Below are 26854 nucleotides of genomic sequence, written 5' to 3' on the forward strand. Positions count from 1 at the left end.
ACTATACTACCACTTTGTTGACTAAAAGTAATCAACTGGGTAACATTATTTTCAGGGTTGTGAAGATATACAGTAAATTCAAATGACCTTTTGTCCTGGAGGTCCAAGAGCACCTGGCAACCCTGGAGGTCCTGTTAATCCTACTTGACCAGGGAGGCCCTAGAGAGAACATGAATTCACTGTCACTGAAATAAAGATATGAAGAAACACAAGACATATTCCTCAACTATACAGGAGTTAAAAAAGTTACCATACCCTACTGCCTCTTTGTCCTCTCTGTCCCTGTAAAACAGACAAAAAGGAAAAAACATTTCATTATTCAAAACATTATTTCATGTTCAAAATGAAAATAAGTATAACTACATTCATAAAACTGACATTGGTACCTTTTCACCCTTTGGACCTCTAATGCCCAGCAATGTAGTGTCAGCCTGCAAGACAAAAGTGTTATTTGAAGGTCTAAACATTATTATATCATTACAAAACTAGTGATGATTCCAAAACAAGGAAGATATAGAAAAATAATATAAGTGAGCAGTGAGCAATCATTAAGTTTAATGTGTGTGGATTATATGAGTCTCCACAACTAAGGCTAAAATTTAGCCAAGCACCACACAATGTTCTTATATCAGGTAAAAGGTAAATAGTTTTAGATGCACTTCAAAAGGAGCTGTAGTGTTTAGAGCACTGAAGCCAAGGTTAGCAGCAAAATACATTGTTTCAATTGTTTCAAGGCTCATAAGCAAGGTAAACTGTATTTAACCTAGAGCAGAATAACATGTGTATCCTGTATGTATATTACAAAAAACATAAAGCAGATTATGATGTTTGTTTATATGGTTCTGATTCTGCCTTTTAATGCTGTGAAATTTCAGGAGGTAATTAATATTCACATTCCCATAACTCATAGCTAGGTTTGCTCTTAGAAAACACCATATCCCCGAAAGGTGTTCTTTTTAATATAATAATTTGTTATGTAACATGGAAGATTAAAGTTAAGGTATTTTGTAAATATTCTTCTACATTTTTTCCAATATCTCAAATTAGCCATGCCCAGTTTATGAAGGTGTGCTTAACACGCGATATTATATTTAAAACAAAATACTGTAGGAACAGATGATAAATAGAGATCTTCACATCCATTGAAATGTTCAGTCATTGGTCCAGAGGGTAAACGTAACAAAACCTCCTCCTGTCTCGCTTGGTTTCGTATCTGTGGAAAAGTAAGAACAAAATAACAAATAAGAATATAAGAAGAATTCATGTAAAATTTGACCCATTTTACATGTTTGACAGCTCCAGAAATGGCTAATTGACCTGAGACATTTCATGAAAGACGTAATGATATGACTTCAACAATACGGCAGAGTTGCAAGCTCCAAACTCCCACAACCCTTTGGGCAAAGAAGTACCTTGATTTCTCCTCTTCTCGGTTTCCTAAGCACTTTATCTTACTTCCCATTGGTGTTCTCCTTTCCAAGTTTAAGAAGTTCATAGGCTTGACATTACTTTTGAGCACTTTGAACAATTGAATCAGGTCACCTGTTAGGCTTCACAGTTAAAGATGTTTGTTTTGAGTTCTATCTAAATGATTTGAATTTCCTTTGCTCATTCTGCAGTGTCTCCTTATTGTTTGGTATCGCTTGTAAACTTGGTTAGTTTACAAAATATACCAGGATCTCAGTCATTGACACAAATCAGGAACAAAGGGTGTTAAGACAGATTCCTTTGGTATTCCTTTGATTTCATCTGCAGAATTAGACATTCACCCCTTCATGACCTTTGTCATCTCTGTTTAGTTTGCTTGAATCCCTGCTGCCTGTATTTTTACAATTATTCTTTTATGAGAAATACTGTATGATTAAACTACTTCTGAAAATCTAAGTATAGAAATCATATGCTTGGGTTATAACCCATTACTAGTGGTTTTGATTTGAAGAACTAACAAATCAATTAGGCAATACTTGTTATATTATTTGTAAACTCATGATAATTATCTTAATTCTCTATTTTAGATTTGATTATTGTTTTTACAATCTTACCTGTCATAGAAATAAAACTTATTTTTCTATCTTTATTTAATTCAATTTTCACAACTGTTTATTGAATGCATTGCTACATTGCTACATTTTATGGGTATTACTTCTCTTAGGAGTAATTTTTGGAAGAAGTTTTGCTAATAATTTTCAAGACATTTTTTTCTTTAAAATTGTTAGGCTACCATCATGCAAGGTGATATGTTTAAGTACTTTCAATACCTAGCTTTCTGACATATTTTGTTACTATTCAAGACAGGTATTCGCTTTTCATCAGTTTGACACCTTTTTGATTAATTCCTGAGTTAGTCATTAAATACATAAACCATTCCCCTTTCATTGACTAGATATTTCCCATAATTATCATAGACTTGTTTTACTTTATCCTTTATTATTCTATGCTGTCATGATACTGATAAAAAACTTTACTAAAAAAACATTTTAATTTATTTAGCCTCAGATATTGTTTTCTCTCTCTTGACCATTCTAATATCTTTTTTACCTGCTTTTTTTACCTGCTTGCAGTTTTCTAAGGATATTCAGTGTAACTGGAGTCCATTCTTTTTAAAGTATTTTATAAGTGCCATCTTTGTGTTATATTTTTCAAAATTTACATTTTTAAGAAATATGAGCACAAATCTCCCAAAGTTTCTGATTTTATGTACAAGTGGAAAGCACTTCCTGATGACCAACTAATCATTTGCACTTGATTAGCAGCACCTGTTTCTAATTACCTTCTTAACTAATAAGCAGGCAGTAAGGGTATAGTTTTTCACACTAGCCTACTGAATTTTGACTGTTTTTTTTGTTTAGTAAATAACGACAAAAGTAAAATTTGTGTGTTATCTGTCACATGAGGTTAAATTTATCTACTGTTAGGAATTGGTGAGGACTACAGTAGGTGAAGGTCATATATGTCTTAATATTTAAAGCCATAGAATCTTAAGAGGGTATACTTTCTTTTTTACATCACTGTATTATATTAAATTATGTCTCATTCTGTCATAGTCTTCCTCTCTGAAATTCTAAACTTTTGCTTTAAGCTCTACCTATATCATTTCAAAACATACAGTATTTTAAGGTCTTAAAATTATAGTTGTTTATTGGCCATCTCACCTCTGTTTCCCTCACTAATTTTCGACTTGAAAATCAATTCAAGTTCTTAGTGGTTCCTAAAATGTTTTAGAACTGTTTTACCTCAAATATGGTCTAAGATTGGCCATCAGGTTTTTGTGCCAGTTTAAGTTTGCTGATTTTAATTTGTACTTCAAATGTCATAATAACTGGCTAAAATGGTTGGGAAGAGTTGCAATGGAAACAGCTTTCTACAGATGTTCAAACTGTTCAGATGAGGAAACTAGCAAAGATCTTAAAGCTTACATTCACAAATGTATAACTAATCATATTTACACCTGCTGTCTTTCCTTTTTTCACAAGCAAGCACCACAGATTTTTCTCCTGCTTGTAAAATAAATGTAATCTACACACACAACGAAGACCCCACTGCTGAACTAATCACAATATGTTCCAAATTTAATGCAAGAAGGTAATTTGTGTGTAATTTGGGGAAGAAGTCCTGAATCAGTTACCTGTGCAATAACCAGTAACATATAAAAAAATATGGTCTGACCTGATGAGTGACTGCCAACACAGTTGTATTTCTACAGGATTTCAGAGTGCTTCCATAACAGCTAAACTACCTACAGTATATACTTTGAAAGACAAAACCATGTGTTATTGTATAGAAAAATCTGTTATACCGTATATGCATTAATATCCAGCAGTGTTGATGTGAAACATCCAATATCCTTTCCAATATCAATAAGTATTATAAAATGAAACAAAAAGAAGTAATACATTACCATGAATATCCATTTTAAAGACTGTGGCGGGAAAGGTGGTGGAGGAGGAGGCTGAATGCAGATTTTGCAGCATTCCAAACCATTTGTATTCACTGTTTCGGAGATATAAGTGTATTCAAAGCTATTAAGTTGCTTAAAAACATTTTGACACATATTAATTCATCTATAGCTAATGCATTAATGAAAACATTTGATATATTACCTCAGGTATAAAATATTTTAAGAGATTCATTAAAAAAAGGAAATAACATTCCAACTGAAACTTTTACATCTAAAGTCAAATTTTGGTAAAACTGAAACAATATATAATAGTCTAAATTAGAAACTAAGTAAATTATTTTATTTTACTTTATTTCAGTAATTTATTATTTAGAGTATTTCTAGGTAAACTGTAAATAAGCAATCATTTTATATTGATTGTACTTTGGACCTTTAATTAATGACATTCTATTGATGCTTAAATGGATGATACTGGCCATCTTTCAAACGGACATATTTTTCATGTCTAGTTTTCTATTTAACTAATTACAAAATACGAACGCTAACATCAGCTAAATCTTTAGAGAAGGCCAACATGCAGTATATTAGGTTAGCTAGGTTTGTAAATAGTTTCTTTCAAGACATAACTTAAAGAGACAGCAGAGAAAACATAATGATAGCATTCTGACAATGAACTGCTTTGTAAATGTGAATGTGCCTTGATTTTTTTAAAGGTACTAATATATGCAGATCGGCTCTAACTCCTCTACAACCCTGTATTGGATAAAGCCGTTAGAAAATAGTGTATAGATAGGAATGCATCCTTGTACTAAGCAGTTAAAGTAGACAATAATATTATCATAAATAAATAATATTGAATACCTTTACTGCTTAGCATATTAAAGACCATTATGTGTAGTTTTTTATTTTGAAACTATAAACACTTTTGTCATGATATGATGTTTGTATGACCTCATTTTAAAAACTGTATGTGAAAATTTAACAATCTTAAGTGTAGAATAAATGTTATCTTAATACAAATTCTTTTTAGAAATAGAATTGCCTCAGTTACAATCCCTGTAATCACAAGTTGTTTTATTGTTTTAGATTAGCAGCATATTTTTTTCCTGTCTTACATTTTCAGTAAAAGCTGTTTTGATTAAAATGATCTGCCAGTTCTGGCAGCCTTATCTTTGACATGTAAGGGGATATTTACAATTTTAATTTATAAAGGGGGCTTAAACAACACCAGCTATATTATTAACTATATGCCAGAAGATCAACAGTGACAGAAAGTAGATGACGGTTGAGACACATCTGAGGTTCAATAAACCATACCAATGCCTTTTATATACTAATTAACCCTGTTCCAGATTGTGCTCAGTTTTTTAAATTGTTTTTAGAAAAAGTAACAATGTATATTTGTGTGTATCAAAATAGTTTAATCTTTCACATAAATGTTCTAATATTAGTAGACACAGTAGAATAAATAACTGCTTTTATTTGAATGTGCATGGTTTCCTTGGGTAAAATTATTAATTTTCACAATTTTGGAAGCATATTTGAAAACATTTCATTGAATTTCATAATCAAGACAAATTTAAAATTCAGTTATATTATTATAAAAAAATATTTTCTTAACAACATATTTATATTGTTGTATTCATAAAAAATTACATTATATTAATATAAGAATATAAAGAATACCTTATATAAGAATTATTTTCTTATATAACATACCTGATGTGATCAACAAGGAAGCTGAAAGATGATTCACATGTATTAATATGTACCCAAAGAAAAACTGGGTTATGATGACAGCAAATTTTGATGTCATGTTACTTAAGACAGGATTAATACAGGTCCAGACCACATGAAAATTTCCAATGGCTTCTAAAAGTGAAAAAAACATAAGCATTACATCACTCCAAAGTATATTGTCCAAGATTATTTTGATAAGGTCATCCCATAATCTAAATGAAAAAGCTAATTTTATCCTCTAGTTCGTTTTTTATCTAAGATAGCAGTTTACAACCCAATAATGACCGTACATTAGTAGAATTATGATTTAAAATAACATTTGGAATTGTTTTTTTTTTAATTACAAAACAAAATGATAGAAAAAATCTTTTATATTAAAAAGAAAACATTATAACATACCTCTCTCACTTGGATCTTCAGATGGATCTTAGTATATCTGAAAACCTGGGATGGAAAAGCACATGCTGAAGCTAAAACTGCAAGCTTGCAGACCTGTATCCACTTATCTGTATAATGGTAGAAGTGCATCTCAAGCATTTGCAGTTTTTAGAAAAGGCTGTGGTAGTGCCAAAAATGAACCGACTACTCAATTTCATTAATGTTTTTAATGAAAAATGTCTGTTTAGTGCTATTGTTTGTATTTAGTCAATAATAAGAAATATAATATCTCCAGGTATTCTTTTTTCCAGGTATTCTCTAATATGTCTACTACCATGGATAAATATGAATAGTGAAACCAAAATCTGCATGAACTGTATTGTAAAAAAATATAAAAAAGGACCTGAAATAGCTTTCTTCACCTTCCAAAAAAATGAAAATAATAATAGGGAAAATCCTTTATTTCTACTTTTGCATGTACTTACTGACAGTGCTAGAAAAGGAGTATGTATGGTATTTAGGCAATAGAAAGGTGTGTTTTGCACTTTTTTCACTCTTATGGCAGTTGAAGAAAAGCTGTGCTATCTTCATTTCATTGATGGGTAGAAATGAAAAAGCCAAAGAAATTATGGCACAAGGGACAGAAAAGATCCTCCTGTCTCTGAATAGTCAGAGTTCTCTAAATGACAACTATTTTTATTAGATCAGCTATTCCTTAGGCAATTCCTTTTGAACACACGGTATGAGGACCCTTCATTTTGTCAAATATTTCGGGACATAGAATATGTAGTGTACAGTATATGAAGGACTTTCAAATGCAATTGAACAATGGAATGTTCGCTGTTTCACAAGGTGGGCACAACAGATTTAATATATTCTGGCAATTTTTTTTTGTTTAAGCGAATGTATTTCATTGGAAAATTGATAAATTATTAATAAACTTTGGAGCTTCTCTGAATTGTCATGCCAGATAAACATGCCAACATGCCAATAATCAGTGATGTAATGTTTTGATTTTGCTGGTAAAAATGCTGTCTGCATTTGAAATATTGTGGTCAGAGTAATGCCATTAATTTGTTATTACAAAATACTTTCACTGCTATGAAAACAAACTTAATTAAACTTATTTAGAGAGTATTGGAAATCACTTGCATTTGCAAGAAATTAAAATGTGTTGAGTTAGATATGGATTGATTAGCAAAAACTAAATTAAAGAACAAAATAGCAGCTGTGAAGAAGCAGATATTCAGTATCATTTAAAAGTCTGGAAAACCTATGATAGAAGCTGAAGGAGAGAAACATATTGCTGATTTTTCTTCATTAACATGCTGAAGAAATAAGTTCTCTGGTAAAATACCAATGAAGAAATTGTTTAAGTGTGATTGCAGTCAAGTTTATCCTTATCACGCTTATTAGAAAAGATGCACAGTACAACTGGGGATGTTAAATACAATTAAGGTTTAACAGCCTCCTGGGAAAATTTTAAAGCAACTTACACATGTACCGCTTGTAGAGAAAGGTATTATACTGAGGCCATCTCAGTGAAGTACCTTCCATAAGGATACAGTAACTCTTGGGATTTGATCTCTTATTCTTCCAATCATAAATGTTCATAGGTTTTACTGTAATATTACTCTTCAAGACACTTAAGAATGTTCAAACTTTCAACACGTGGTTGACCTCTTGGACTGTTCAAATCAAGCACTTGGATACTGCTAAGAGAAAGGGACTTGATTCCAGGTCTTGGCAGTCAACAGTTACCACTAAGATAAAGTAGTGACCAATTAATCTGTAGTTAGGAACCATTTAAAGGCTTTCATATGCAAACTAAAAAGAGAACAGCATGAGATATAACTACACTTACATTGTGCTATCAATAATTTGTAAGTGCAAATAAAGTATTCAAATAATTGAAATATAATTTCATTTTTTATTGTAATGATTTTAAAAAATATTTTAATTTAATTAATAGTAAATATGGTTCTGTGGTATTTGCTATAAAAAGAGCATAATCATTTAACTTTTTTTTCTATAATATTTATAAAAAAATACTTCTGTTGTTATTCTGTATGACTATTATTCTGTAAAATTTGGTCTAATTAAAGTTTGTTTTGCTATTAATGAACTATGAATTTTTATCTTAGTAATATACAGGTAAATGCATATGTTATGTGGTTATACATCTCAAAATCTGTAAAGTATAAAAGAGAAGTGGCTCAGAAAGAAAAAAAAGACATTTCTGAGGTGCAGAAATCATGCTTTATTTCAAATCAATAATGCTATAAATCTCAAGGAGGTTACAAATTACGTTAATGCTACATAATTAAATTAAATGAAATCAAAGTGCAGGGCATATCCTTAATGCAATTGCTTTCTTTTAACACAGCAGGTTTTTTAGCTGTGGTACACTTCTTGGTTGCCCTGAGTACAGACAATGTGAAATTCTAATACTATCACACAAACACAAAAACACTGCACCCTTGTGAACCTCCGAGAGCTGGCACTGCTTCTGCAAGGGAGTACTTGAATTACTTGGTTGAGGGTATGGCCAGGTGATGTTACTTTCATAAAGTCAATCCAAGCAGTTCCATGCCAGAAACAGTGCACATAGTATTAACTTAGTGTACAAAGTGCAGGCCGCTTGCACTTTGCACATTAATTAACGTAAAAGTGTCATTAAAATGGTAGTATGACATAGTCAGTATGAATACAAGGCCATTTGGTGCTATCTACAGGAGGGTAAATGTAAACAGCACTTAAGGTCTTATAGTCATGTTACTCGTTTGTAAAATGATTGCACATACAGAAATGCAGTGCACATTTTTCGGGTTCAGTCAGTCTTCAACAGGGAGCCTCTCTACCTGTTGAGGCATTCTTAGACATCAACATTTCGTTGAGGCACAAAGTTTCAGTTCAGGCTTTCCAGGGTATTCGTTTCCTAGGAAACTTTCTCCTGTTAACCAGTTAGTTTCATTTGTTTCAGTTTATAATGTCACAAATAACAAGTTTTATAAATTTTCCATAACCGGTAATCTCGGCTATATACATTATGTACATGTCACAGAAAAAACGGTTAAAAATCTTAAGTCAAATAGTTACCCAATATGGCACATTATGCATTGCCTTTAGACTTTGTCTAGTTTGGCATAAATTAGTGTCAAGTGTGGTACAAAAATAGATTATATTTACAAGAAAAGAAGTGTTAAGTCATCTTCAGTTACAGAATATGCAACTATTCCTTTAATAAATAACAAGGAGGGAAAAGGGAAATGGACATCAGTTCAGGTTTGTTTTTGTATTTTAAATAGAACGAATGCTGATGTTCACAGTTGCAGAGTCAGATCCAAGCTCATTGGATAGCTTCAGGGTGTACTGCCCAGCATCATTTTCCTTCACACTAGTAATGACAAGAGTGGTGAGGTCTTCAGTTGTTTCAATATGGAATCTGCCACTCTCTTCCTCACTAGATAGGGTCTTGCCAGCACGGGACCATTCAATCTGTGGTGCTGGCTCTCCAGAGAAAGCACAGGCTACTGTGAGAACCTTTCCTTTCTCAATGCTGATGTCTTCTGGGAGAGCTTCAATTTTGGGTGGTGCCCCTGTTTATAAAAATGTATTAATAAACAGCTGTAAATAGAAGAGTACAAGTGTGGTGATTACAAATTCTTAAGAACTACTTTGCACATGCAACTCTAATACTACAGGGTATTTGAGCTCTCACCTTTAAAACCATGTTTAATCATTCTGCTAGTAGACCCTTCTATGTGTGACAGACTTGACATTCCCATGACACTGCTGGAACTCATTGCAACAACTGATTCTTTCATGGAAGACATGCTACTGGCAGACATGCTTGCAAATTTAACTTCAGTCATGCTGGAACTGCTGAAGGAGGCTTCCTGCATAGAGGCTGCCTTGTGGACTGACTTGGAAGAGAAACTTTCTTTCATGCTCGCAGCAGCGCTTTTCTCCAAAACTACCTGTTTGACAGGTTCTTCAACCAGGGCTGTGAGAATATAGCAAACAAAGGAACATGACAATCACATCACTTTAGATGGGAAAGCCATCTTAGTCTGTTTACTTAAGAATTTGAGTCACCCTTGTCTTAGGCTGGATGGAGGCACATGTTAATTGCAAAGTAAATGAGGATTTTTTTCAAATTTTCTCTAACATCATTCTACAAAGAAATACAATTGAATAAAAAATACCAAATAAGAACTGGTTAACACAGTTCACTGTAAACGTTAAGGTCTATAAATCTGTTTCTTTCTACTGTACTACAGACCTTTAAAACATAAATGTTATCAGTGTACTGTATTGTAAAAAAGCATATAATTGTAAATAATATATACTACATTCTATTTTGGCCAGATTTTGTGTCTATATTCAAGATCCAGTAACACTTTACAAAAAGTGTGTGTTTCTAACGTAATTAATGTTAGGTTTATACATTATTTCTTATTGACTCCTTGTGCTCATTAAGTTTTGATTTATTCATGTACTTTACATTATTTTCTTTCTTCATCTGAATTCATCCTGAAAAACAACTTATTGCAAAGTGTTATTCTACCTTAACTTTGAATCATGCGATACATTTATCTACATTATGAGCAAAATATCAAACATTTAGGGCCAGTTGTATTAACATTTAGAGGTAAATCAGTAATTATACTAAGACTTTTAACTTTAATACTTTTGCACTTACAGTAAATACTATTCCTAATCAGTTCATTGGTAATTAAGTAACAACATATAGCTCCAGTTTTACAAATGTTAGCTGTGAAAAGAGGATTGCAGAGGAAATGCAACTTCAAGGAAATCTCAGAAATCAGGCAGGTAAAAAGTATTTACACACTGCAATTTAATTTTTTTAGGGTATTATATGATATGCTTGGTGCTTCATGTAAAACACAAGCACCTAACATAACATTTACCACATAACATTTTACTTTAATTTCAGTGCTTTTGATTCCACACTTCCATTCTATGTGTACAGTATCTTACATAGTTACTGTAAATTGCTTTAATATAAGTGTGCTTATATTTTATAACCTTTAAGTTCAACTTTTAAGAAAAAGAATTCTAAAAAACTATTTACTAGTTACAAATAAAATTAAATGTTAATACTTTGGCTTCTAATGTTTGTCTGCAAGTACCACAACCACAATTTTATATACACAAGTTTCTTTAAAAAATAAAAGAGACACATTTTTGAAACTTGGAAGTCATAATAAACACAGAAAATTTTAAATGCAAAACATTAAAACTATAATTATAAAAGCATTGACAGCTTACCCAGTACATTTAAGGATGCTGTAGCAGAGCATTGTCCATACATATTTTTAGCTTTTACTGTATATTTTCCACTGTCTGCAACAGATGTATTACGGATTTCCAATGTAAAAACATTTCGAGATCGACTCAGCTTCATATTGGGCATCAGAGATACCTAAAATAATCATAGCAATTTCAGTTAGTCAGTAAGCTTTAGTTTGTATTCATAACAGCAGTTTAACTTATAATTTCTAACTACTTACCATGAGGTTATCTTTAAGCCATTCAACCTCAGGAGAGGGTTCTCCTGTCACTTCACATGTAAATATCACATTTTGGCCTTCATTGACATTCTGGGACTTAGGTTGCACAATAAAAGAAGGTGCATTAGAACGCTTCTGTTTGACAGTGATATCAAACTGGCATTTCATGAGGCCATGTTCTGTTTTAGCTTCACATGTAAGAATTCCCTCTTCTTTGTTACTGACTTTTTTGATGGTCAATGAGTGGTCATTTCCTGACACACCATATCTGTAATCTTCTGAGTTAGGAATCTCTGTTCCATTTAGGATCCATTTCACATTGGTTGCTCCAGGGATGTTTGCTTTCAGTGTCAGAGACTGACCTTCTGATATGGTCATCTGAGAATGAGATGCTTTTATTTCTGTGTAAGATGATTTCACTTCTTCGTATACAATTTCCTTTTTAACAATTTCTTCTGTAACTTCACTTTTTCCATATGAGGTAGACATTGCCTCTTTTTTACTTGCCACTTTAAGTGCTTCAGATTTTGCAGAAGCTGAAAAACAAAGAAAAATCCAAATGAAAGCCATTCTGTAAAAAGTAATAATGGGTAAATAGTTTAGTTTCTTAAAGAATCTTAAAATGTATTTTGTAGTGCATTTACTTACAACAACATAGTAATACAATAATTAAAAAACACAAACCTTGAATGGTCACTTTACAACTTGTGTATGTAGATCCTGCAGAATTGGTAGCTGTGCATTTGTACACCCCGCTGTCAGAAACCTCTGTTTCATAGATTTCCAGATAAGCAGATCCATATTCTTCAAAGATTTTATACCTTCCACCATGTGAAAGGACCTGGAAAAATAGAGAATTGGATGTTTTTTTTTATTTCTGTATTCGTTGATTTCAATGAAGAGCTTGACATATCAAATAAGAATGATTACAACTTACCCTTCCATCTTTGGACCAGTAAAGACTTGGTTTAGGTTCTCCAGTAACTTTTACTGTCAGTTTCACAATGGTATCAGAGGACACTGTGATATCTTTGAGACCTGTTGTGAATGAAGGCTTTGATGCCGATGACTTCACTTCTGTTTTCTGAGCCGCTGATCTCTTCTCCACAAATGTTGTCACTTTTGAGTAAATGCTCTTAAAAGCATGGCCAACAAAAGAGAATGATGTTCTAGACACACCTCCTTCTCCAATAATTTCACAGGCATATTGGCCCTGATCTGCCTCAGTGATACCGTGAATACTGAGATTGTAAGTGCCGTCAGCTGAATAATGAAACTTGAGGTGATTGCTCTCATTTAGCTTCTTGTCATCCTTGTACCACACTACTTCTTTGACATTTAACACAGTACTTTCAGTGACACATGACATCTTCACTATATCTTCAGAGGCTTCAACCTTAAGCTGTTGGACAATCTTAGGAGGAGTGGTAGCTGGTAGCTCTACTCTTTCTGCAGATGGTGTCCTAACTGTTGGTGGGGACTTAACCCTCTGTGGGGATGTTACTGGTTCCGGGGATTTCACTCTTTTGGGAGATTTTAGTGCTTCAGGAGACTTAACACGAGGCTCTGGAGATTTAATACGTGCCTCTGGAGACTTTACACGGGGTTCTGGAGATTTTACTCTAGGTGGTGAAGTAATAGCTTTCTCCTTAGCTGATGTTCGTCGAATGGTTAGAGTAAATTGTGCTTCTTGTTTACCTTCAGAGTTTTCTACCACCACGGTGTAGCTCCCTTCATCAGATGATTCAACTGCTGAAATCTCAAAGGTGGATTTGTACTGTGTTGTTGTCACATGGTGGCGATGGGATGTGACAATTGTTTTTCCTGCATGCATCCATGTCACACTTGGTGCTGGTTCGCCATCAATATCACATGCAAATCTTGCAGACTCTCCTTCTGAGACTGTAATTGACTGTGGCTTAGTAAGGATTCGAGCTGGAAGAGTGGTTTTTGCCTTCTCATGAGTTATTTTTTCTTCTGCTTTTTTTACTTCTAAAGCTTTAGCTGTCTTTTCTTCTGATACATACTCTTCATAAACCACAGCTTCCTTTGTTTCAGTCAGTTTTGATTTTGTTTCTTTAATTTCCATAGTTGACTCTGCTGCGGATGTTTTCTTGACTGAAGACACATGGTAAACATCAGTCTTAGTCATTTCAGGAACAATAGCTGTAGGTGGCTCCTCATCTTTGCGACGGGAAGAAAATGTGGTGTATTCTCCTCCTGAAACATCCAAGGTTGCATAGTCTGAAGCTTCTCCCTTATAATTTGAGCAGACAACACGATAGGTTCCACTGTCTTCTTTCTGGCAGTTTAAGACCTCGAGCGTCAAGACACCACTCATGTTGGTAAAGCGGAATTTGTTGCTTTCTTCAATAGATTGTCCATTATGGTACCATTTTATTTCTGATTCTGGTTTGGCCTGAACATTAAGTGTAAATCTGGTGTTTTGGCCACATGGTACACGATGAGAACGCATTCTTAGAGTAATGCGTGGGGCATGGTCAAGACTGAAAGGCTGCTGACTAACAACTTCATATTTTCTCTCAGTCTTCAAAGCTGATTTTCTTGACTCATACCTAGAGAATATGTCAAACCTTGCAGACCTCTCAAATCTAGAGGTTGATCTTTCACTTGTTACAGGACTGGGTGAACGCGGACGTGTTCTTTCAGGAGTGGGTGATCTCCTCTCTGGCACTTCCAGGTCAGCTTCTACTGCTGGACGCGGTCGAGGCCTTATCAGTTCAGACACTGGACGCATTAATTCAATGTATGTAGGAGATAATGACCTTCTCCTTCTTAGCAAGCGCGAAACAGAAGGTGATTTAGTACGAACATGTTCAGTCACTGCAACTCCCTCCTCGGTTTCTGCTGAAACTGCTACAGTTTCTCTTTCTCTTCTTGAGACACGTGTTTTTTCTTCAAATTCCATGCGCTTAAGTTCACTTTTGTATGATGCAAGCCTCTGTGTTGTAGCAACAGGACGAAGCAGCTCCTCATCTTCTTTCTCTTCATATACTCGCTGTTTCTGTCTTGGGGGTTTGTAGACAGCCTTTTCATATCGTTGACGGAGGTCAATATAACTTGGGCCAGCTTCATACTTAGAGGGAATATGATATGATGTGTACTTTGAAACATCTTCTTCTTCCTCCTCCTCTTCATATGCTACATGTGCCCGTGGTGAAGGATGGCGAAGTGCTGACAGCTCAAAACGTAGAGGACTACGACTAGGTGGAGAAGCAGAAAAGCCTAGCTCAAGCTCTTCTTCAAGGCGTAGCCTTTCCTCTTCAGTTCTCTTCATAGCTAAATAGTCGTCAACAGGGAGCAGAAGCTCTTCATCTGATAGATCACCAAGAGACCTCCTTCTTGGTCTATAATAAGTTTCATATTCAGGTGATGGTGTGCGCTGTCTAGCTGGTCTTACTGTTTCCAGGTCGTCTTGGGAAACTTTTGGTATGCGCCACTTGGGCTTGTACTGGTCAGTAATTCGTGGAAGTGGCATGACATAGAATTGCTCCCATCTAGAAAGACGAATACGTTTTGGTCGCTTCTGAACAATTTTCTCCATCGGCTCAGGTATTTCGTACTGGTCACGTAGTTTCCTATACCACCTCATTTCAGATAAAGGTACAAAGTGCTTTATCTCTTTATCTTCTTCAAGGGCTGTTGGAGCACGAACACGGGGTTCTGGAATTTCATATGGCATACGCAATCTCTTTTCTTCTTCTCTCTTTTTCTTTTCTTCTTTAGTGATTTCAAACTCACCCTTCACATGCTTGGTGCTTACTGCAGGTTTGTACATAATTGCAGCTTCTCTTAGAGCATCTTGTGCAACAGGTGTTAATGGAACAACGTCAGTACCAGCAAGAATCTGAGCCATTCTCAAAGTCTTATCAATTTGTTTCTGAACACGTACTTGTCTCTCCTCTTCACTCTTGTATTCTCGCTTGACATAGGTGACTCGCTCTACCTTTAGATAAGCTTGGCAACCTGTAGATCCAGCTGAGTTTGTAGCGGTGACTCTATAAGTACCAGAATCTTCAGGTAGAGTATCTCTGACATGTAAAACATAGTAGTCTAGACCTTCATGAATAAATTCAACTTGGGGTCCAAATGTCAAAGGCATACCATCCTTCTCCCACTTCAATGTAGGTGCAGGTGTTCCTGACACTCTCACTTCAAAACGAACACTCTGGCCTTCCATACATTCTGCATTTGCAAGCAAGCGTTTAAACATTGGTCTCATTGTGTTATCTGCAGCAGCTGGATGAGGAGTAACAGTAAGTCGAGCCTTGCAGCTATCTTCACCGAATCTATTGCGAGCCACAACAGTGTACTCAGCATCATCTTCTGCTTCAACATTGTGAATCACAAGCTGATACAGACCTTTATCAGTTGTGAAGGTATATTTCTTTTCATCATCTCCAGGTTTGATTTTCTGGCCAGACTTTAGCCATGTGACACGTGGTTCTGGGTGGACAGTTATGGTTACCCCAAAGCGTACATCTTCACCAATGTAAGCAGTACGGTTGTACAAAGGCAATGTAAATTCAGGTGGTCTCTCAAGCAGTCTAGATGTATCTATCCTGCGCTTCACTTTCTTTACAGTACGTGCTATAAAGAATTCCCTGTATTCTCTGACACCTTGTACAAACAGTTCAACATAGGAGCTATCTTCTCCATATTCATTAACAACTTTGCATCTGTAGGTGCCATCATCAGACCTGTTTATATCCTTAACATAAATGGTAGCTACTCCATCTTGGTAACAAATTTCATACTTGTCACTGCTCTCCAGTTGTCTTACTCCATAGTACCAGGTTACTTCTGTGGAGCTATCATAATTTTCAATCTTGCAGACAAATTTGGCATGCCCACCTTCTTCTCCAACAGCATGCATAATTTGACCAGCAACTGGACCAATTTCAATGGGTGCAACCTTTACTTTGCCCACAGTGACACCTCTCTGACTTCTGATTGCTCCACCAGAGGAAACACGGGCTGAGGAAACCACAACATTCCATTCCTTTCTTACTAAGCTCTGATAGTATCTCCTGTGTCGCAAGGTTTTGATGGCTTTGGTACTTAGTTTTTCTGCTTTCTGTTTTAACCAAGGATGCTCCAATGCTTCAGCCGCAGTCATACGATGTTTGCGATCTTTGGTCAACAGACGATCAATGAAATCCATTGCTTCAAGGCTAACATCCTTGAAGGCTTCATCGTCAAAGCTGTATTCAGCATTTGAAATGTTTTCTATCATTTGTTGGTTGGTTTCAGCTGTGAAGGGATTGAGTCCAGTTAGAAGCACATAAACCAGAACACCCACTGACCACATATCAGTAGTTGTGCTGACCATATCATGAAGATGGACTTCAGGAGCACAATATTCAGGTGCAGTGAACTGAATTCTCAGATTGTCTCCAGGTTTCAATTGTCTGGCCTGGCCCATCTCAATGATTTTGATAGAACTGCTCCTTCTTGTCACATAAACAATGTTCTCTGGTTTGATGTCAAAGTGACCATAGCTTTGACTGTGCAAGAACTCAAGAGCTTCACACACTTGTCTGATGTATCTCACAATTTCTCTTTCAGTTAGTTCAAAATTAGCTGCACTGAGGCGCTCAAATATATCAACTCCTGAGATGAACTCAAAGATCATGACTAGTTCTTCAAGACTTTCAAATGATTCATGGAGATATAGGAAGTTCTTATGACGAGCAATATTGAAGGTGGCAATTTCCTTCTTCACCAGTGCTTGATCTGCACCTTTCACTTTGACAAACTTGGCCATGTAGGTCTTCTTTGAGCTGATTTCAACAGAACGATGAACTATGCCAAACTGACCACGTCCTAGCTCTTCAGCAATCATATATTTGTTATGTAGTTCTTTTGTGGATGAATGTGGTGCTTTGCCCTTTCCAATTTCTCTGGTTTCATCAACTTCTTCATCATAATTCAACATCCTTGTCTTGTCTTCTTTTGTAACTATAGGATCAGTTGGTTCAGATGGCTGGCTTTGGCCAAATTTGTTTTCAGCAATTACACGGAACTGATAACTTGTTTTGCCAAACAGGTTGATGACAGTATAATGTGTATCACGAGCCTGGGCAACTCGGATCCATCTTTCTGCTGTGGTGGCACACTTCTCAATAATGTAGTTAGTGACTTTGCTGCCTCCATCATTGGCTGGGGCACACCAAGTGAGATTTACAGAATCCCTTGATATATCGCTAGCTTTGAGACCTCTTGGTGGATCAGGTACATCTGCAACATCAAGTTCAACTGTCTGCTGATCAATGCCAAACCTGTTTTTGGCACAAACTATATAGAAACCAGCATCCTTCCTGTCAACTCCATTGGGGAATACAAGTGAAGTAAAGGATCTCGTAACGATGACTTGGTAGTGTCCATTGTTATCAATTAGATCTTGCCCCTTCTGCCATGTAATTACTGGATCAGGCTTGCCACTGAAAGGAATCTTAATGCTAACCACTTCACCACGAAGGGCATGGACTGCTCCCATGCCTTCCAGATGTTTGGGCAGGTGAATCTTGGCAGGAACTAGAAAAAGGAGAATTGCACATATGTATATTAATACATCATCATTAATGTTTGGAAAATACAGAGAGGTAAAAATGTACTTGATTGTTATGTACTTACCTTCAACATCCAGAGAGACAGTTGTTGAAATAGATCCTCCCTGGTTTGTAGCTCTGACCTGGTATACTGTGGAGTCTTCTTCATTAACAGAAGTGATAACAAGTTGGTAGTAACCACCTTTGAATTCTTGTATTTTGATCTTTTCACCATCAGGCAAAATTTCCTTTCCACGCTTGAACCATTTCACCACAGGCTTGGGGTGTCCAGCGACCTTGCATACAAAAGTAGCATTGCTCTTGTATTTGACACTGAGGTTTCTCAACTCTTCCTTGAATGCAGGTGCTTTTATAGGTACATCTGATTTGGGAATAATGGACTCTGATATCTCACTCCATTCACTCTCACCTCCCAGATTTTCACATTTTACTCGGAATTCATATTCAGAGCCTTCAATGAGACCTTTGACAGAATAGACTGTTTCATGGATTTCCTCAGATGTCACTGTAATCCATTTGTTCTGTTTCTTTTCCCGTTTCTCAAGGTAATAATTTCTGATCTTTGCACCTCCATCACTTGCAGGGGGCTTCCAAGACACAACACATGAGTCTTTTGTTACTCCAGTTACAACAGGTTGGAGTGGTGGTCCAGGTTTCTCTGCAAAATTTAAGTGGGAATAAAAGTCACTCTTATGAACTGTAAACATGTAATTATATCAATACATAAATATAATTTTTCTTTGCAAAAAACTTACCAAATGGACTCTTAATGATGACAACAGAAGGAATCTCCAGTGGTTCACTTGTGCCGTATTGGTTCTGAGCTGAAACTCGGAAGTAATAGCCAGCACTTTCAGTAAGGTTTACAATTCTACAGGAAGTTCCAGAAATTGAAGAAGATACCAGGTGCCATTGTTCACCTTCCTTTGCTTCACGTTTCTCAACAATATAATTTGTAATCAATGCTCCACCATCATCTGCTGGAGGTTTCCAGCTAATTACCACAGAGTTCTTTAACAGGGCATCAACAACCACTGGTCCTTCAGGTATAGCTGGTTTATCTATTTAGAAACAATAAAAAATGAATTATATACTTATTTTTAAACACAGAAAAAATCCATTTGTTTTCTATAACAGATATTTCCCATAGTTATATGATTAACACAGTCAAAGTCTTTAAGAAGATTTACCTTGTATTTCAACATTGAGAACAGTGCTAACTGTTCCAAGGGTGTTGCTGATTTGGACTTTGTATTTTCCAGCATTCGTCTTCCGCTGCACATTCCTAATCACTAGATGAGTGTAGTGCTCAGTGTTTTCAATAATCACATTCTCAGATGGCTGCAAAGGCTTCTTTGCATAGAACCATAAGATCTGAGGTACTGGACGTCCAATGTACACAACATGTAGACGAAGGCTTGTTCCACATCCTGCATAGTATTTCTCTTTCAATGGGAATCCAGGATGGAACTGAGGGGCAGCCTGTAGGAAGAGTTTTCCGCTGGTCTCAATTTCTCCAGCATCATTGATTGCTCTGCAAGTATATAAGCCTTCATCTTCTTGTTCATCTGTTACCACAGTTAGTGAATGGTTGCGGCCATCAGAGCTCATTTTGTATTTACGACTTTGTATTAGCTCCTTGCCATATCTGTACCACTTAATTTCAGGAAGAGGTCTACCAATAATCTGGCATTTCAGAGTAGCTGGTTCTCCAAGTTTAGTGGTAACATCCTCCATTTCCTTCCTGAGAGATGGTGCTTCTCCAGCTGTTAAAAAAATAAGCCAGATGTATGAGTTCATTCAGGACGTCATATTGCTTGCCACCTTAATATAAATATTTTATGTTATACATACCAGTCAATTTAGTTTTAATTGTCATAGCTGTTCTGCGAGGTCTGCTGATTCCAGTTTCATTCTCAGCAAGTATTCTGAATTCATACTCTGTGGCCTCAAGGAGACCGCCCATGGTAAACTGCCTGTCTTTCACACGTTCTTTATTGCATTTCTTCCATGCACTGTCACCAGACTGGCGATATTCAACCCAGTATCCTAGAATCTCTTTGCCTCCATCACATTCAGGACGTTCCCAATGTATGGTTATACTATCCTTGGTGACAGAAATTACATCAATCTCGCCTGGCTGGCTTGGTTTATCTAAAGAAACAAGAGAGACATCATAGTTATTGCTGAAACAAGTGCCAAATTTCTAATTACAGGATGGATATCGTGTTACACAATCACATTTTACTCACCAAATGGATCTTTGCATATAACCGGATCAGATGAAGGGCCTGGCTCACTTAGACCAATATCATTTTGGGCTATGACACGGAACTGATATTCTGCATCAGGCACAAGTCCAGTTAGAGTATACATGGTAGTAGTGATGTGTGTTTTATTATGACGGACCCATTTATCAGTGGATGTCTCTTTTCGATCAATGTAATAACCAGTTACACGAGAGCCACCATCATCCTTAGGTCTGGACCATGATAGACTGACAGTGCTCTTTGTAACATCCAGTATCTCTGGTGGATTGCTGGGTGGCTCTGGAGGGCCTGTGGATGGATGAAAAATGAATTCAGCCATGGACTTTAAATATGGTTCAGTAAAATCAAATATGACATACAAAGAAAATACTTACAGAGAGGTGTTTTTGGTATGACAGCTTCTTCTGATTTTAAGGACCTGCTAGTGCCAAACTGGTTTTCTGCTGTCACCTTGAAGTGGTACTCAACATTTTCTTTCAGGCCCTTGACGACCAGAGATGTCTCTTTAACTCTAGCATCCACAGTATACCAGGCGGCCTTGGGAACTTCTCTTCTCTCAACAATGTAACCAAGAATATCCGAGCCACCATCATCAGCAGGTGCTCTCCAACTCACTCTTACAGAGCGAGCCTGGATGTCATCAAACTCAAGTGGACCTTCTGGTGGATCTGGACGTCCAATGACTTTAACCTTGATATACACTGCCTTTTTCCCACACTTATTCTCCAGCACAAGATCATAAGTGCCAGAGTCATCTCTGTCAGCTTCCTTAATTACAAGCTCAGTGTGTGTTTCAGAGGTGGCAATCATGGCTCTGTGAGAAATATCCCGACCTTCCTTTGTCCATTTGCAGATTGGTATAGGTTTGCCTTTGATAGGCACAGACAGCCTGATGACTCCACCCTGTCTAACAACAAGGCCTTCCTGGTATTTTGGATCCAGCTCATAATCAGGATATGCTGAAAGAAATTAAGCAGAATTCCAGTCAATAATACATTTTAAGGAATATGAACTGTATATGGATAACATGAATAAGGAATCTTTGTTTTACAATTATATAATGTGCCTTACCCAGCATTTCTGTAACTTTTACTGTTCCTGGGACCTCAGCAGGCTCACCAGGTCCTCCAGCATTACATGCTAAGATGTGGAACCTGTATTCAGCTCCCTGTGGCATATGGGTCAGAGTATATTCACAGATCTTTGTCGGGGTTGTGTTGCATTTTGTCCATTCATATTGATCAACCTTCTGCATTTCAATAAGATATCCAGTAACCTTTGAGCCTCCTTCTTCATCAGGTGGACTCCAGGCAAGAGAAACTGATGTCCTTGTTGTATCAGTAACCCTTGGGTTCTGTGGCTTTCCTGGTGGGTCTATTTGAAATATTTAAAAAAATAAAAAAGTATGGTTCAATTCTCATGCTGTGCAAATGGCTATTTATTATACATTTAATCCGTAGTTTATTTGAAAAAGAAAAAAATACATACCAATAGGATCCATAGCTACTGCAGGTTTAGAAGGACGACTGGGTTTACCAATGCCTCTTGAATTGATGGCTGTAACTCTGTGCTCATACTCCAGGCCTTCAATCAACCCAGTGGATCTGTATCGTGTCATTGTCACGGGATTCTTATTAGCACGGACCCATCTATCAGATCTAACCTCTTTACGTTCAATGATATATCCTGTCACCTGAGAGCCTCCATCTTCATCTGGTGGGTGCCAGGTAATTGTCATTCCATCACGGGAAATATCAAATATGTCTGGTGTGCCAGGAGGCCCTGGAATGGCTATTAAAAGAAAATACAACTTTATATTTGCTTTTCTACAAAAATTTTAAAAATATATTTGGACCGAAGTAAGAATTATTATTAATAATAACAATCACTTAACCATGTAAGTGAATTGAGAACATTCATTCAAAATGATGAATTAGTTTAGATGCTCATGCTGTAACAGCAAAGTAAATAAAAAAAAACCAAAGAAAAAGCACAACGCATACAATCATACAAAAAAAACTTACTCTTAGCACTCTTGCACTCTACAATTTCAGACTGCAAGAAAGAACCAATTCCAAAGCGGTTTGTAGCAGCAACACGGAATACATATTCCGTTCCTTCAGTCAGTCTGGTGAACTTGAACATAGGTCTTGTGACAGATTCAGATACAGGAAGCCATCCTGGACGATGGGCATCACGCTGTTCAACAACATAACCACTGATTGTTGCACCTCCATCTTTCTCAGGTGGATCCCAGCTAATAGAGACAGATGTTGCATCCACTTCATCTATCCTTATAGGTCCTGTAGGCTCCCCTGGTTTATCTATTTTTAGACAAAAAGCAATAAATTAAGCATTTAGAAGCTCTTAGTAAAGATGCAGTAAGTACTTCTTTTCTAGATTCTTACCAAGAATGACCACTTTGATGGTTTCCATGGTACATCCTGTGACATTCTTCACTTCAAGCATATAGTCTCCAGTGTCATCAATTGTGGTTTCACGCACGGTCAGTTTGGTGTATTTTCCAGTTGTTTCAATCTTGACCCGATCAATTTCTTTGATCTTAGAGCCACCAAAGTACCACGTGCAAACAGGAGGAGGTCGTCCAATTATTGGGATGTGTAGTTCAATGGGTCGGCCCGCTGGTACATTAACAGTCTTTTGAGGAATGCCAGCCAGATCAATTTTAGGCATTACTAGAAACAGAAAGCAAGAAATAGGATCAGAAATAAATTCTTTAGATACATTAAATTTGAAATAACATGCAGACAACATACAGCTATAGTATTTTAAATACCTCTTTGTTCTTGTACAGTAACAGCTGTGACAATCTCTCTTGGCTCACTAGCACCCTTTGTGTTTGTTGCTCTGACTCTAAACAGGTATTGCTCATTTTCATTCAGGGAAACAATGGTGTGTTCAAGGACTGTTGGTTTAACATTGGCAACCTTCATCCATCTGTCTGTGCCAGGCTTGCAAGCTTCAATGAGATAGCCGGTAAGTCTGCTGCCACCATCATGAAGTGGTTTCTCCCAAGCCAAGGTCACTGTAGTCTTGGTTACATCCACAATATTCAGAGTTTGTGGAACCATAGGAACATCAGATACCAGAACAGCATCACTAGTTTCGCGTGGTTCACCTATACCATAGATATTTTCTGGCAAAACTCTGAAGTAATACAGCATTCCTTCTGCCAGGCCAGTAATTCTATAAAAGGTCTTGCTGCATTTAACTGTTACTGTCTTGTAGGCTCTCATAGATGCTTCACGTCGCTCGATGATATAGTTATTCACAGGAGCTCCACCATCAACACTTGGAACATCCCATGTAATAACCGCTGATTCTTTAGTAATTTCTTTAACTCTAACAGCTGCAGGAGGTCCAGGGGTATCTAAAAAATGAAACCATTGTTTTAGGTGCATATCAGCAAAAAACAATGAATTGGTTTAAAAAAATATAATACAGTATATAAACTCAACTGATAAAGATTATATCAAAGCTTACCATATATCTTGACAAGAATTGTGGCTGCTTTCTTGCCAGATTGGTTCTCGGCCTCAACTGTATATTTACCAGCATCATAGCGGTTTACTTTGTCAATTGTGAGAATTGTGTAACTGTCAGTTGTGTCAATAAATCCTCGACTTGTGAGATCCACACCAGGTTTACTCCAGTTGATAATTGGAGTAGGCCTTCCAGACACAGAGATCATGAGGCGCAGAGAATTTCCAGCTCTCAAAGTAACAGTCTTTTTCAGATCATCTGCAATCTCCAAATCTGGTGGTTCTGGGTAAACAAATACAGTAAAAGTTCAAGTATGCACCTGCATCAGCATGCATAGACTGCAAAGGAACAGGTAAAGGTTTATCTCATGCTGAAAGGAAAAGATAAGAGACACAGAGACAGAAACATGTCTCTTTTTTGCTTTCAGCATGGAATAAATCTTTACCTGTTCCTTTGCAAACAAATTAGTATTTTATTATAATAAAAGTCCAAAAGTGACATAATCTAACCAAATTAATGTAGCTCAACCACTTACCAATTCTTTCAATTGGCTCAATTTCAGCACATGCCTCACTGAATTCACCAGTTCCATTCACATTAACTGCTGCCACTCTGAAGCAGTACTTCTTACTGCTCACAAGAGTGGTCGCAGTGTATTCTGCATTCCTCAAGGTTGAAGTGGTATGAGGCCTGTACCACTGATCTGTTCCTTCTTCTTTCATTTCAAGAATATATCCAATCACATCAGCACCACCATCATACATAGGTCTTGTCCATGCAAGGCTAATGCTATGTTTTGTAGTATCTACGACACGTGGGATTGAGGGTGCAGCTGGAGTATCTGAAACAAATCAAATCAGAAAGTAATTCATATTTTGTTTTCTTTCATGTTTCAGTTGAGCTGATAGATTTTGAGTAATGCTGAAAGTGTGACTTACATGTTGGTTCTCTGCAGCATGCATATAAGGATGCTTCACTTGGTTCACTGTTACCTGCTGCATTAACAGCAGTTACACGGAACTGGTAGTCACTACCTTCCAATAGACCAGTAATTTTTAGTCTTGTGTCATAGACAGTATATTCTTTGTTGACTCTAGTCCACCTTACACTCTTCTTTTCACGCTTATCAACAAGATAGTTGCTAATTTGACTGCCACCATCTGTTTCTGGCTTCAGCCACTCAATAATGACATGTTCTTTTCCAACACCAGTTATTTCTGGTGCTCCAGGTGAAGATGGTATTGCTGTGAAAACAAAAGACAATTTAATTTCATACTTCATTATAGAAAATTCATATTAACTAACATGGACTATTTCAGGAACAAATATAGAACTTACTGAATGCGTTTCTGGCAATAATCGGTTCAGATTCCAGTGGCACACCAGGCCCATACTTGTTTACACCTCTGACACGGAAGATGTATTCATTGTTCTTTATCAGTCTTGTAACAACACATGACAGGGTCTTGCACTCTGCTTCTGCTATCACCCAGTTAAGTCTGCTAGTTTCACGTCTCTCAACAATATAATGAGTAACTGGAGCTCCACCATCCTCGGATGGTATTTTCCAGGACAATGTGCATTTTTCTTCCGTCACTCTACTTATGGTAATCTTATCATCACAAGGTCCAGGTGTATCTAATGAAATGAGAAAAAAAAGGTTCAGGTGTTATTTTTCCAGAAAAAGAATCAAGCCACATTTCATTTAGAAACCATAAGCATAAGAACTGACAAGTAATTCACCATATTTATTTCTATACTTACCTAGAACTTTGACATTGACGGAAGCAGTCTTTACTCCACTGGCATTCTTTACTGTTAGTATGTATCTTCCACTGTCATTTCTATCACAGAATTTGATTATTGCCATAGCACGTTTGTTGGTGTATTGCAAGGAGATCTTTTCACAAAGCTCAAGCTCTCTCTCGCCTTTGGACCAGAAGACTTTGGGATCAGGTTTGCCTCCAACAGAAGCATCTAGAACAAGATCTGATCCAGCTCTGATGGTGATGATCTCTCCTATAAGTTTGCTGTCAAGCTCTGCTTTAGGAGGTGCTAAAAGGTTGAAAATGACATCATTAAAACAATACATTATAAACTAAGTGAGAACAAATGTTTGAAATTAAATATCATACAAATAATATATAAAAATATCTTACTGTATTCATCTTTGCATGTGATAGCTCCTGTTGATTCCGAAGGTGCACTGTGTACTCCAGCTGCATTCTTTGCAATAACACGGAATTCATACACTTCTCCCTCACCCAATGCTGTTACAGTGAAGTTTGTTTCTGTAACTGTTGTGTAGTTACACTTTAGCCAGCGTCCATCTCCAGTTTCACTGTATGGCTTGCGTTCCACAATGTATCCCACAATCTTGCTTCCACCGTCACTGAATGGCACAGACCATTTCAGTGATACTGTGGACCTTGTCACATCTGTAACCTCTGGTTTGCCTGGTGGATCTAAATGTGAAAAATGAGAGAATGTTTACTTATAGCCAAAGATAGGCTGTGTTTTCAAAGGAAATTGGTTTCCAACTAATGTAATACTTACCAACTGGATTCTGAGCTATCATTGGTCTTGAAGCTTCACTAGCTTTGCTCAGCCCAGCAGCGTTCATTGCGTATACCCTGAATTGGTACTCTAAGCCTTCTACAAGAGTCGATACTTTATAGTGACATTCAAAGCATGGAATCTTGTTCTCCTTCACCCAAAGAATGGTGTTGCGTTCCTTCTTTTCTATCCAATATCCTGTAACCTTGCTGCCACCATCATGGTATGGTTCCTCCCAGCGAATGGACATAGCATTTGCCGAGACAAAGAATACTTCAGGTCTTGTTGGTGAACTTGGTGGAACTTTAGGGAAACAAAAATCAGAGTTATATACAAATACTTTTTCATAAATTCATTTATCCTAAAATAATATAACAA

The 26854-nt window shown here is 36.6% G+C and overlaps 2 protein-coding genes across 5 annotated transcripts in view; both read right to left on the bottom strand.

Annotated features, from left to right (window-relative positions):
- Positions 1 to 6378, bottom strand: part of LOC148821918 (uncharacterized) — a 16307-nt gene extending 9929 nt beyond the window's left edge. For all 4 annotated transcript variants that reach the window (XM_088931060.1, XM_088931061.1, XM_088931062.1 and 1 more), the window contains exons 1-7: positions 6038 to 6378; positions 5618 to 5770; positions 3899 to 3990; positions 1106 to 1213; positions 387 to 431; positions 256 to 282; positions 88 to 159 (exon numbers count right to left, since the gene is read on the bottom strand). In XM_088931060.1, coding sequence (XP_088787186.1) covers positions 88 to 159; positions 256 to 282; positions 387 to 431; positions 1106 to 1213; positions 3899 to 3990; positions 5618 to 5714 — 441 coding nt within the window. In that variant the 5' untranslated portion in view covers positions 5715 to 5770; positions 6038 to 6378. The remainder of the gene's footprint in view (positions 1 to 87; positions 160 to 255; positions 283 to 386; positions 432 to 1105; positions 1214 to 3898; positions 3991 to 5617; positions 5771 to 6037) is intronic.
- Positions 6379 to 9316: 2938 nt separating this feature from the next.
- LOC148821919 (titin-like) overlaps positions 9317 to 26854 on the bottom strand; it is a 169369-nt gene continuing 151831 nt past the window's right edge. Inside the window, exons 208-231 of the mRNA XM_088929988.1 lie at positions 26477 to 26779; positions 26080 to 26385; positions 25685 to 25975; positions 25259 to 25558; positions 24859 to 25164; positions 24456 to 24761; positions 23921 to 24202; positions 23214 to 23807; positions 22825 to 23112; positions 22441 to 22740; positions 21905 to 22207; positions 21488 to 21790; positions 20791 to 21375; positions 20399 to 20704; positions 20001 to 20300; positions 19337 to 19912; positions 18902 to 19207; positions 18211 to 18804; positions 12491 to 18111; positions 12238 to 12394; positions 11554 to 12089; positions 11405 to 11465; positions 9738 to 10022; positions 9317 to 9615 (exon numbers count right to left, since the gene is read on the bottom strand). Of these exons, the coding sequence (XP_088786114.1) occupies positions 9317 to 9615; positions 9738 to 10022; positions 11405 to 11465; positions 11554 to 12089; positions 12238 to 12394; positions 12491 to 18111; positions 18211 to 18804; positions 18902 to 19207; positions 19337 to 19912; positions 20001 to 20300; positions 20399 to 20704; positions 20791 to 21375; positions 21488 to 21790; positions 21905 to 22207; positions 22441 to 22740; positions 22825 to 23112; positions 23214 to 23807; positions 23921 to 24202; positions 24456 to 24761; positions 24859 to 25164; positions 25259 to 25558; positions 25685 to 25975; positions 26080 to 26385; positions 26477 to 26779 (13508 nt within the window). The remainder of the gene's footprint in view (positions 9616 to 9737; positions 10023 to 11404; positions 11466 to 11553; positions 12090 to 12237; positions 12395 to 12490; positions 18112 to 18210; positions 18805 to 18901; positions 19208 to 19336; positions 19913 to 20000; positions 20301 to 20398; positions 20705 to 20790; positions 21376 to 21487; positions 21791 to 21904; positions 22208 to 22440; positions 22741 to 22824; positions 23113 to 23213; positions 23808 to 23920; positions 24203 to 24455; positions 24762 to 24858; positions 25165 to 25258; positions 25559 to 25684; positions 25976 to 26079; positions 26386 to 26476; positions 26780 to 26854) is intronic.

This window comes from Atractosteus spatula, chromosome 13, assembly GCF_055471065.1.
Source record: "Atractosteus spatula isolate fAtrSpa1 chromosome 13, fAtrSpa1.hap1, whole genome shotgun sequence".
Taxonomy (NCBI): Eukaryota; Metazoa; Chordata; class Actinopteri; order Semionotiformes; family Lepisosteidae; genus Atractosteus; species Atractosteus spatula.